The 12315-nt window shown below is 42.0% G+C and overlaps 1 protein-coding gene across 6 annotated transcripts in view; it reads left to right on the top strand.

The window, feature by feature from the left end:
• Nucleotides 1–3364: 3364 nt before the first annotated feature.
• LOC131903434 (uncharacterized protein C8orf34 homolog) overlaps nt 3365–12315 on the top strand; it is a 137543-nt gene continuing 128592 nt past the window's right edge. For 5 of the 6 annotated variants that reach the window (XM_059254008.1, XM_059254007.1, XM_059254003.1 and 2 more), the window contains exon 1: nt 3365–3497. In XM_059254008.1, the coding sequence (XP_059109991.1) occupies nt 3382–3497 (116 nt within the window). In that variant the 5' untranslated portion in view covers nt 3365–3381. The remainder of the gene's footprint in view (nt 3498–12315) is intronic. The other variant, XM_059254005.1, reaches the window with a different exon arrangement.

Raw genomic sequence — 12315 nt, 5'->3', positions numbered from 1 at the left:
TTTACAAGAAGGTGGAGAGGAAGTAGGTCTTGCATGGCAGGAAATCGGGCTTTGTTAATCAGTCAACTGTGAGATGGACTGCAAGTGACTTAGACTGTATGATAGTGATCATCATCGCAGAGATACTGGATAGGCACGTGAGACTGGTTATGTGTGCCCACAGTTAAGCAACCTTGGATCCTGGGAGGCAAAGGTTTGGGGTTTGTTTCCAGCAATACTTTCTCCTTTCCAGTGTGAGAAGTGTTCTTTACTAACAAAGGTAAGCAGCTCACTAGCCACCGACATTCCATAAATCTCCCTGCCTTGTAAAGTTTTATGCAAAGGAATTTGAGTCTTTTAATCTCCCTCACTTAGTAAAACTTTCTCTACCCACAGCACCCCTCACCCATATTCCTGGAACAAGCGAGCTCTTCTCCTTCTACCCTACTTCATTTCATTTGCACTGGTTCTTTAAAAATCAGCCAATTGTGAAAGACGGTGCCCTGTGCCACCAACGGGGAAAAGCCACAGTCGCCACCAGTGCTAGAAAAAAACAAAACAAAACAAAACAAAACAAAACAAAACAAAACAAAAACTAAGTAAACTTCCTGCCTGGAAGTGCTTGTGAGCCCAGTTTACCCCTCCTTCGAAAAGAAATTTCCTTGTCCAGTTACTTTCAATTTGTTACTGCGTTTGTTTCTTGGACACGGAGAGTGCTTCCTTCGCCTGCTTAGGGACTCTTAGGCTTGGGTGCTCCCGAATGTAGCTTTATCTAGTTGGCTTTGAGTTTGAAGCAAAGACAAAAACCGTGGAAGCTGGAAGCCATGGTCCAGACCCTGACTATTTGGGCTGCTGCTGCGTCTGTTGCAGAGGTGGTGTTGTGGTCTCTGGACTGGTAAATCAGAGTCTGTGGTCTGGGTTCCAGCCACACAGATGTCCCAGTCTTTGTCCCTTTTTGTCACCAGTCTCTCACCATTTTGTGTTCCATAAATCCTCTCATATAATTTGTTTCCAACTAAGGTAGGGTGAAAAGTTAGGAAATAAAGGAGACATGGGAAGAGAATGGAACCTCTCACCTTGCCGTTTTTGCTGGCTGAGGGTCCAGAACTGCAGCACAATGGGAAAAATCAATGTGGTTTGCAGAGACAATCTTCCCTTTCTCTTAGAGGGATCTCAAAAAGTACCATCAAGTCAGGGTGTATATGGCCTTTGAGTTTAACCATATCAACACTCCTCTCATCCTCAAAATGGACCAATGTACCTTATAAAACTGCTTCATAATTTAATTTAGCAAAGGAAATTCTTTAGGATAATGTATTTTTTAACCTCGTCAAATTTACTTCACTTTTAAACCTTAATATTCAAATGTATTTTTAATTTATTCCTTGATAATTTCCCGGAAGTATATATAGTCACTCATCAATCCATGTTTTCCAACTCCTCCCAGATCTCAGTCTTTATTTATTTTTTATTTTATCTTAATAGTCCACTGAGTTTAATTAGAGCTTCCTAAATGTGATATGTTCGCAAGTGCAGGGCCTTTCACTGGAGCATTGCTCAGCCTACCAGGGGCCATTTCCCTAAAGAAAGCTGACTTCCTCCCCTAGAAGCCATCAACTATGGATAGCTCCTCAGGTAGGTGTGGGAGTTCATGTGTCTCCCCCCCCCCCCCAAATCCTTCTGTGATGTTGACTGACTTGCTCTTGTGGAGGCACATGTGCACAAGTACCCAAGCGCAGGCAACCAACCATAGCTACTGTGAGTTTATGAGTACAGGAATCTTGCCACATCCAGAAGACAACGTTTCATCTCGGTGCCCTCTGACCTCTGGTTCTTACACTGTTTCTTCCCCTTCTTTAGTGCTGTTCTAGAACCTTTTGGAGAGGCTGTATGATAGAGTTGTCACCCTTACGGCTGCATACTCTACAGATTCTTATTCTCTACACTTGGGCCTGTTAATTATTTAGCAGCGCTCTTACCTTGTGAGGAAATGTCACAAAACACGACAGAATCCACTAACAAGAGTTTTATTAAGATAGGAAAGAGAGACAGAGTGACAGGCCTATGAAAACACGTGAATAAAGATGGAGTTGGGAACATGGCGCCGGCTTATAAAGGCTGGGCCGGGCCTCTGCACACCAGCCCATGTGGCTATTCCATGCATGCGCATAGATCACATGGTTGCACTGCGTGCTTTACGCAACCACGCAAAGCCACGGGATCCTGGTCATGCAAGACATTTTGACCCGGAAATGGCTATTTTGACCCGTAAATGGCTAGGCGGAAGTGCCTAGGTCCGCCGGGCATGCGCAACCATGGAGGCGTATTGTGAATCCCTATCAGGGCCAGTTATGAGTATTAACCTCTGCCCACTACACAAAGAAGCTTCTACAAGGGGAGGGAGGGCGGGGCAGCTGCACTCTTCTAAGAGTACAGAGAGAGAGTTCTTTATTTACAAGGCAGTTTAATACTATGTCTAGTTTAAACTTGGCTTACTTTGTGAAACTGGTCATAAAATATATCCTTTCAACAATATAACTTCCAAAGCCACAAAATCATTCACACTGCTATCAAGGCACTAGAGCATGTTTGTGGTGAGGATGCAGCGGAACCACTGAACTAGACCATTCCATGGGTAGAAAGAAAGATTTATTGGTGGTCAAATCGCCAAGACTATCTCTCAGGTTGGGGGAGGAGGGAAGAAGCAAAATGGCAGAAAAATAAGCAGATTTTGTAGGATAGTCAACAGGGTGGGGGGTCTTTGGGCTGATACAGGCTATCCAGATTGACCAGGAATGAGGAAATTAGATGCCCTTGCCAAGATAGTTGACCTCTATGGGTGGGTTAAGGGGGGTTCTTAGAGGGCTAAGATGGGTTTCTTTACAAGATCTGCTTTCCTGTAAACAAAAACCACTTCAGGAGGTTCCTCAGGATGCTAAATTTAGGCTTCTGTTTCCCTTGTCAGAGTCCTTCCGTTAAGGACATTGTCACCAATACAGCCATTTTAGGGGTCTAGCATGGACCTAATGTTTGTCTTGCTCACTGATGTCCACACTTAAACCTGAAGTGTGTATTTCTATTTAATAAGCCCAATGCTGCTTCATGCTGACTGATCCTAATTCTTTGGTATAGGCAAAATCTGGCTTTACCTGAGTGGACAAGCCCCTCAGACTGCAGCTGGAGGTGTCACGTTGTATATATGCTGTTGACACAACTATACTTAGAAAACATTGGGAAGTATAATTATACATGTTGGGTTTTTTTTCATTGAAAATACGAAATATTGGTTTACTTTACAAATTACTGGTAGGTACTGTAAAACATGTTCTTTCTCTCTGTAATTCATCTGTGTTTAATTCTCTCTGTTGTTGTGTTTTTGCAGAAGATCTGGATGATTTGAGAATGGAGGGCGTAACCACCCTGGTACTTTCGGGGAGCAAATTTAACCAAGGTCGTCCTACTCACCCTGCCGAGCCACAGGCCAAAGTCACACTGAACATCTGCTCAAGGTGTGCCAGGTAAAACATATAGTTGGTGTGTGGTGTACAGAATCATCATCTAGGTCTTTTTGAATCCAAGATTTTGGAGCAAAGAGTGTACTCTGTGCTAAGAACACATTTTCCTCCTAATTACCTTTTTCTGACACCCTGGAAGGAGTTAGTTTTTCAGTTTATCTTTTTGCCCAAGGCCAGTCTGACCAACAATGAATCAAAGAGATTAGATTGTCTTCACTACACAGCTGGAGACTGTGTTGAGTCTTTCAGTCTCCTCAGTTCATTGCCTGTCTGCTCTTCATTTCTCTTTCAAGAGAAGACTCAAGGGGGCTTTGAACATTCAGAGCCACCTTTAAAGCACCTGCCTAAAAAGTGTTTGTTCAGGTATAGTTCAAGTTCTGGTATGACTGGCCTTTGAGCCTGGCCCTCATCCTGTTCACCTCCTGGTAAGAATTTAATCAGTTTGAAGCTTCCCGGTTTTAGCAGCTGGAAGCAATCTTTGCTTACACTACATGTGGCCCAAGAATCAGCTTGGTTACTGCCAAGTCATCTGTGGGCTAGAAACAACTCACCAAATGGCACCAATTCGCTCTTTTGTAGGAACTAAATCTCATTTGCAAAGGGCTTTTAAATCTGTTTAAATGATAAAACAAGCCTCCTAACCCTTATGTAAATGGTTCAGTTTAACAAGGACAATGCAGTAGCTGGCCAACTTTATCTCCCTTCTTTGTGTCTGGCTGCTCTATTGTGCTGCTTGAGAGAGGATTAGTGGCTGGAAATAAGGAAGGGGGTAAGGGTAGGCAAAACAAATCGGATTGTTGTAGCTTTTCCTCTTTGGCTTTACTCCTTTGGAATTTTTATTTTAATTGTCACTGGCTTAGAAACACATAAAGGAAAACTTCCAGAAAATCAAGGGAAGTTGTTTGAGGATATTAAGAGAAACACTAAAGCTCAGTGAAAACAGGAACAGGGACATCGCTTCAGACATGGAACACTTAGGGCAGTGTCTTTATATTTTTATTAGGGCTGTGAAGAAAATTATTAATTTTTTTCGTTTGTTTTTGTGTTTCGAGACAGGGTTTCTCTGGGTACCCCTGGCTGTCCTGGAACTCTCTCTGTAGACCAGGCTGGCCTCAAACTCAGACATTTGCCTGCCATTATAGGTCATCTATGGAAGAGAGTTCTTTGGCTTTTTGTCTTTAACTTTATGTTATGTTTCTATAAGTACAATTTGACTGGGTTGGGCTGATGCTTGGCGTTTCATAACATTTATAGGTGTGTTGGATCAAGATGCGTGTTCGTTTCCAGACAGGAATGCCTGTCAAAATATCTTGCTAAACTATTAAAGACTGAGTCGAGAGAAGATAAAGCACATGCTTAGCTCTTCATCATTCCACTTCCAAAATGATAGAGTTGGATTGCAATCATAAGCAACCTGTGTTTAAAGTGAGTCTGTAACTGAACTTATTCAAGAAATATTCAACTAAGTAATATTTTGGTTTCCGATGTGTCAAGAACAGAATGTAGATGGAAGTACTTACAGGGCCAGCATCAACACAAGAGATTTACTAAAGAACATCTGCTGTATGAGTGACAGAAGCGCAGAGGGTGGATTCTCAGAGAGAACTGCCTCCTGGGAGTAATGGAGGGCCTATGATGATAGTTAAGAGCTTACTTGGTCTTACCTCTGGAGCCATTTGTGCGGGATCCTTTGTGAGAGGGTAAGAAGCAGACATCTCACTATCTTCTTAGACTGTACATTTGTCCATTCAGGGCTCAGCTCCATGGCCAAGCATGGGTTAGGACCTAATTGAATAAGGCATTGGAAAGAGGAGGACAGGTGGTCCTGAGGCAGACACCTTCTTGCCTCAGGTGAGAATAACTTGAAAGGGGGGTGTACTAGGATCCAAGACATTCAGTGGCCTCCAAAGCCACCCCAGGGCAATGTCACAGAACGAATTTCACAGAGAAGGTAGGTTGAGTTTCAGAAGATAATTTTATTATAGGTGAGAACATAAGAGAAGGGGGCAGGCAGAACTCGTGCCTATGGGAGTGGATTCCAAAGGAGAACTGCCATCGTTAGAAGTCAATCTGGAGTTGCAAAGAAAGAGACCTCAACAGGAACAAACTCTACTTCTGGTCAGAAGTGCAGGCTACTCACCAAAGCGGAAGAGCAAATGAGCAGAGACTGGAAGTTCAGTTTTGTTTTTTTTTTAAATTTTTTATTTTTATTTTGCAATACAATTCAGTTCTACGTATCAGCCACAGATTCCCTTGTTCTCCCCGCTCCCGCCCCCCTCACCTTCCCCCCAGCCCACCCCCCATTCCCACCTCCTCCAGGGCAAAGCCTCCCCACAGACTGAGATCAACCTGGTAGACTCAGTCCAGGCAGGTCCAGTCCCCTCCTCCCAGGCCCAGCCAAGCGACCCTGCATAGGTTTATATGAGCGAGAATTGTTGAGACCAAGGTTGGATAAAGCACAGGGATAAATAGCCAAACGAATGGAAACACATGAACTATGAACCAATGGCTGAGGGGTCACCAACTGGATCAGGCCCTCTGAATGGGTGAGACAGTTGATTGGCTTGATCTGTTTGGGAGGCATCCAGGCAGTGGAACCGGGTCCTGTGCTCATTGCGTGAGTTGGCTGTTTGAAAGTTCAGTTGGTTTTGTTCTAATGTAAGGGGTGACAGTGTTGCTCCCCTATTGGCTAGGGTCCCACCTCACAGTCTTTTGTGATTGTTTTAAAAGACTCAGCACAAATGAAATAAAGGAAAATTAAAACATTTCAGTTCTGAGAATGTAGCAAGGACTTTTCGAAAATAAAAGTTTTATGAGGTGGGAGAGATAAAAAGATTTAAATTCCTTGTTATAATAAAACCTTTTACAGTGTAATAAAACCTTTTTCTTTTACAGAAAAGACAACTATTTAATTGTTTTTTATACTCCCAAAGGGTCCATCTAGGGATTAATAAGGCTTTACCAGGTTCAGGCATGCAGGGATGACCTGGTCAATCCAGTTGTCCTAGAATGTCTTCATGATCCTCTCTACCATGGTGTCTGGACTGGACTGCAGTTTTGGGTACAGCTTAGGGGACCAGGGAAGTGTCTGATCACACACAGCTTCCAGGATGCTGTGGTCATTCATTTCTATGGAAAAGGAGAAGAAAGATTGAAAACAAGAAATCAGAACATGAAACAGTTCTCCTAAATGATTTTAGGATTTCTGTCCTCTGGCCAGGATAGAAATGTTCATAGAAACAAGGACATTTTCAGTGTCTAGCCAACACAGAGCTGGCTGTCAAGGATGAGACTCAAACCAGCTTCTTTCTGTGGTTCCGACCCTACACTTCCCGACCAGCTTCTTCCTTCTGGTCCCAGAAGCAGCACAAGCTGCTGGATCTGGCTCCAAGCAGCCAGGGTCCCACTGCTAAAGACTGAGATATTCCTGATTTCTTGTGTGTCTCAATAGTTGTATTTTGGCCTTCACACTTTCCATTAACAAAGCTTGTAAGGATGTCCTTAACTTGTGGTTCTCAGAAAATTCTGAATTAATGAATAGTATTATCCTACCTTAATAGATAAGGAAAACGAGGCATAAGTTGATTAAATAACTTGTTAAAATAGTATTAGTCACTGAACAAGGCTGTTAATTTTAGGTGCAAACTCCTATCTTAATGAACTTTCAGAGTGTTCTTTCTTTTCTTCAGCTAAAGTTCATAGCATCCAGAAGCATGCTTGTGTACTCTCTGACCTCCTCTCCCCTTTAATTTTTTTATGCACCCCATGCAATGTAGGTTGAACTACCTCAACCAACCTAAACTAGATGATGCCTTATAGACTTACCCAGATGCTGTCTCTTTGATGATTCAAGATCCTGTCAAGATGACAATCAATATTAACTACCATAGGCTCCCAGAGCAGTTTCTGTTTTTCAAAGTCTTTAGGTCAAAGTAATCGAGATATGAAAATAGCAAATAGCATATAGCACATTTTTGAGATGGTCTGTCCTGTGCTCCTTCAACTGGAACTACAAGATGGGCAGTGATGGGAGGAAGTCTGGGGAAGGACCTTAGCCAGGGACGCTGGAGGAAGGGTTTAGGACAAGAAGAAGATGAGATCCCAGATGTTTCAGGGTCAGGAGTGATGTTTTGTGCTGCCAACTTGACTGGATTTAGAATATTGGGGCTGTGGATGTCTCTATGAGGGTGTTTTCAGAAAGGACTAACCGGGAGGGAAGAGCCATCCTGAATCTAGACAGCACCAGGCCTAGTCTTCGAGCCAGGAGGGAATAAAAGAGGAAAAACCAGGAAGACTGCTGAGCGTGAATGTTCTTTTTTCTCTGCTTCCTTGTGGACATGAGATGAATAACTTCCTCCTGTGTAGGCTCTTACTTCCGGGACATTCTGCCCAATTCCACAGGGCTAAGAAACTATGAGTTGAGCATTCTTAAAGTGTAAGCTAAAAGAACTCTTTCCTACTTTGAATTGTTTTTTTGTCAGGCATCTATCACAGTGATTTAAAAAATAATAAATTAATACACCATTATAGGACTTAGTTTTGGCAAAAATACAAAGAAGCAAGATGTACTCGTTACTTTTCTACTGCTATGATAAAGCACATGGATGACAGGTTTACTTGGGACTTTGGTTCCAGAGGGATAAGAGTCCATCACCATCATGGCAGAGAGGTATTGTAGCAGGCAGAGGATGGATGGAGCAGGATGCTGAGAGCTCACATATTGAACTGCAAGCACACACACATCACAGAAAGAGGTCCCTGGGAATGGTGTGAGGCTTTGAAAGTTCAGTGTCAGTCCCCAGTGACATACTTCCTCAAGCAAGGCCTCACTTCCTTAACCTAACCACAGTACAGGCATCTGGGGACCAGACATTCAATGTAGGAGTCTATGGGTACATTTCTTATACAAAACTGCCCCTAATTCAGATGGACTGAGCGAGTCAAAGATCCAGTGCTACCAATTAGAGCAGCACAGAAAAAATGACTATTCCACTTAAGATCAGAGAACTTACCATTGGTCCCTTCATAGGCACTTGTTCCCAGAAAGGAAGGGAGACATAGGATCCAGGCTCATTTCAAATTTCACTAAACTGGACACATACAGAGCTGATGGATAAGAAAATATAGGAATATTAACGTGAAATGGCATCTCTTTACCAAGACCCACCAGGACTTACAGTGAAAGTAGATTCAAAAGTCAGCCTGATTTCAAGAGGGACAGCGGTGATCTTACCTTCACACTACATTAGCTGGAGGCCAACAATGCAAGAAACAGTCAGAAAAGCTAGGTTCCCATCTGTGAAATGAAGTTCCCACACCCTGGAGCTGACCTGCAAGGGTGAATGGTTGGGCTGGGTAGGAAACTGAGAATGTGATTAATACAGCCTTTATGAGAAACGTCATGGAGGTCCCTAGGGATAGAGTCTAGAAATACCATACCTTCTAGCAATCCCTGTTCTGGGTGCATATCTAAAGCGATTAAAATCCATATCCAAAAGACACATCTAGACAGACAGACCTCTTCTAGTCAGAAGCCATTGAAAGACACGGTCAGTAATAAAAAGCTGCTGCCATTGACTAAAGCATTTGAGAAACACCCAATCACTGCTTTTACTTGGCAAGGTGTTCAAGACATCTACAAGGAAATAAACCAGCACATATTAAAAGACCCTGCGGTGTTACTTGCTACAAGTATGTAAGAGATTAAAAACAACTTAAGTTTGTTGATTAGCATACTTACAACAAATAAAAGGCTTTTAATCTTTTCACTAAAGTTCTGCATGTATGGTTAGGAAAGTACATATGGAAGATGGTAGTGTTTTAGGCTGAAATTGCTGTCAGACCTCTCAGAGCTCTATTCCATTGTGAATCTTGACATAATCTGTGTAATTTGAACAAACACATGACATCATTTGACTGCTGAAAGAATGCCATAGTTAATATCATAGTTAATAGATACATGACATCCAAGATATATAATATTCCAGTGTAGAACACCTCATTGCCCCTCCCTCAGATCATAAAGAAAAGAAGCCAGTAGAAAGCCATTTTAGGTAAACAAAACATTGTCTCTATGGAGTATAGCAATATGCTTATAATTGTTGGAGGTAGATTTTTAATCAGACGTTGGCCATTTTGTTTTGTCTTTGGACCATCCCAGTGGTATAGTTTGAAATCTTTGAATAAACTAAGGAGTCTCATGATCTGATTCACTGCGTAAGAGACACATTTGCTGTTTTCAACTGAAATGTAAAGTGTGGGTAAGTAGATTATATAAATTTCTGGAAGTTACCAGCAAATCCTCAGTGGTTTAAGGAAATGGTGTGGGTCTTTTGTTTTGTTTTGTTGTTTTGGTCTTTCATTAAAAAAAAACAAAACCCTTTTACGTTAAGTTTGTCTATTAAATGTCTTGAGTTTTTGTTTCACAGTAACCTAAAGCTGCTTGATGTCAAGATAAGTAGAGAAATGCTGGGGTTGAGGCACCCCATTGCTGTTTCAGTGAAGCTTATAGGACATTCTAGAAAGACCACCCATTAATTCTGTCTGTCCCCTGCCACGCTGAGGAGTTAAATCTCATTTTGTGAACTCCTGCCAGGGAGTTCCGGGTGGTAAGATGCCATTTGCGTTTGATGGTGCAAGTGTTTGCATGCCTTCATGCTTAGCATCAACTGGGAACAAAACAGGGCTGGGGAGCTGAAAGCCATCTTGAAAGAAATTAGATTATAGAGAACATGCAGGGATGTTGGCTCAGAGAAGGCAGCCTCGGAGTTGGAGCAGAGTTTTGTTTCCGAACACCTCAATGAATTTCAAAACTTGTCTGCCACCCTACTGCAAGTTCATTATTGGTTCTCTTTAGCCCCACGGTCCTAAGCTTCTGAGAGGGGCTGCGAGTTGAATTGCTAAAACAGAAATAGATTATTTTGGGTCACAGCACTCTGAGGAAAAGGCCAAAGCCAAATTGTTTGTGAACTAATTGTAAACTATCCATACTAGGATTTATTAGCTGCTACAGCATCTGCACAAAGAATCACACATTATTTTCAGTTCGCTTGTGTGTACATTTTCTCCAACTGCTTTTATAGGATTTAATTCAGCAGTTTGCCATCAGCAAGAAAGGTGAACTAAATAAGCATGAACCGAGAAATGAAAACAATTACTGTCTTAAATTTATTTATTATTTATTTATTTATTTATGTACGTATGTATGTATGTATGTATGTATGTATTTTACATACTTCATAAAATTGACATTCTCATCCAAAAGGAGCAAAGGATTCCACTAGAGGCATGTAAATAATGAGACATCCACTTGCCGAGGGCTGTGGGAGTATATAGCAGATGACAACTGATGTTTGACAAGTTGACCCACCAGATGTGTAACTCCCTGAAGGGGAGCCCCACCTGGCAAAGCTGTGGGGTCACCAACTGTGGAAACTGGTTGTTTTCTGTCTGTAAATTTCTCATGAGCCACCATTATACCTCCCTATAAGAACAGCTGTGGGGTGCTTTCCATAGCCCTTTGGTAGTGTGTTTTACATCTCTGGGTATACATTAGCTGTGGATTTCTATTTAAGCTGTATAATTCTGATGAACAGAAATATTACCAGAATATTCTTCTTTAGTGAAACAGGAAAGTAACAGTATTCTCAGTCTCAAAGACAGTCTTTTACACATTTTTCAAAAATCTTAGAACAAACTCTATACAGACTAAACTGCCCCTACAGAATATACACAAAGACTAATTCCCAGGTGTTATTTATTGCTAAATTAAGGCCAGGCTACATAGTCCTTGCAGTAGCTCTTTTTGGGCACATACCCTGACTGCTCAAAGTTCAGCCAATTGTTTAATGTCTGGGACCCCTCACCAACTTAGAGATACGCACATCGGCCAATGTGACATTACTAGCCTAAGAGAAACTACGTGACTTATCTTGTATTTTGAGAATGGTTTGGGCCATAAAAATGTAACTTATAATTTTCTAGTGTTTGGCTGAGGGAAAGCAGCAGTGGCGGTGTGGAGAGAGATGGCTGTGTAGAGCTATGTAAGAGCTGCAGCAGAATGTGTGTGTATGTGTGTGTGTGTGTGTGTGTGTGTGTGTGTGTGTGTGTGTTGGGTGAGAGATTAAGAAGAAGAAGCATGAGAGAAGTGTGAGGAAATAAGTGGGTGAAAGAGTGAATGAGTAAAGTGTGAGTGAATAATGTAGAAGTATGTGTGTGTGAGAGAGAGCTGCGTGAAAGAGTTGCTGCCTAGGAACTGTGTAAAGAGCTTTCTGGAGAGAGAGCTATGTAAATGAGATGCTTAGCTGTGGCTGTGTGGAGATTTGTAACTGTGTAGAAGTAAGAAAGATGAAGCTGTATAGAAAAGATATGAGAAGAGAAATGTATGAAAAAGATGTGTAGACATGTGAAAACAGATGTAACTGTATATAGAGATGTATGGTTATATGTCTGTAAAGAAAGACATACAGCTGTATGTTTAGAATGTAGCAATGTAGCTGGAAGTTTTTCTGTGTCCTGCCTGGCCCTGTAGCTGCTCAGACCCAAGTAAACACACAGAGGCTTATATCAATTATGATGGCCTGTGGCTCAAGCTTCATGTTATCTAGTTCTTATATCTTAAATTAATCTATTTCTATTAATCTATAAGTTGGCACATGGCTGTGTCTTACTGGTATTTTCATACCTTGCTTCTCCTGGTGGCAGCTGGCATCTCTGCCTCCTCTGCCTTTCTTCTTCCTGTCTCTATCCTGGATTTCCGGCCTGCCTCTAAGCTGCTTTGCCATAGGCCAAACAGCTGTATTTATCAACTAATCAGAGCAAC

This window comes from Peromyscus eremicus, chromosome 2 (assembly GCF_949786415.1).
Source record: "Peromyscus eremicus chromosome 2, PerEre_H2_v1, whole genome shotgun sequence".
NCBI lineage: Eukaryota > Metazoa > Chordata > Mammalia > Rodentia > Cricetidae > Peromyscus > Peromyscus eremicus.
This window is presented reverse-complemented; position numbering and strand designations above follow the sequence as displayed.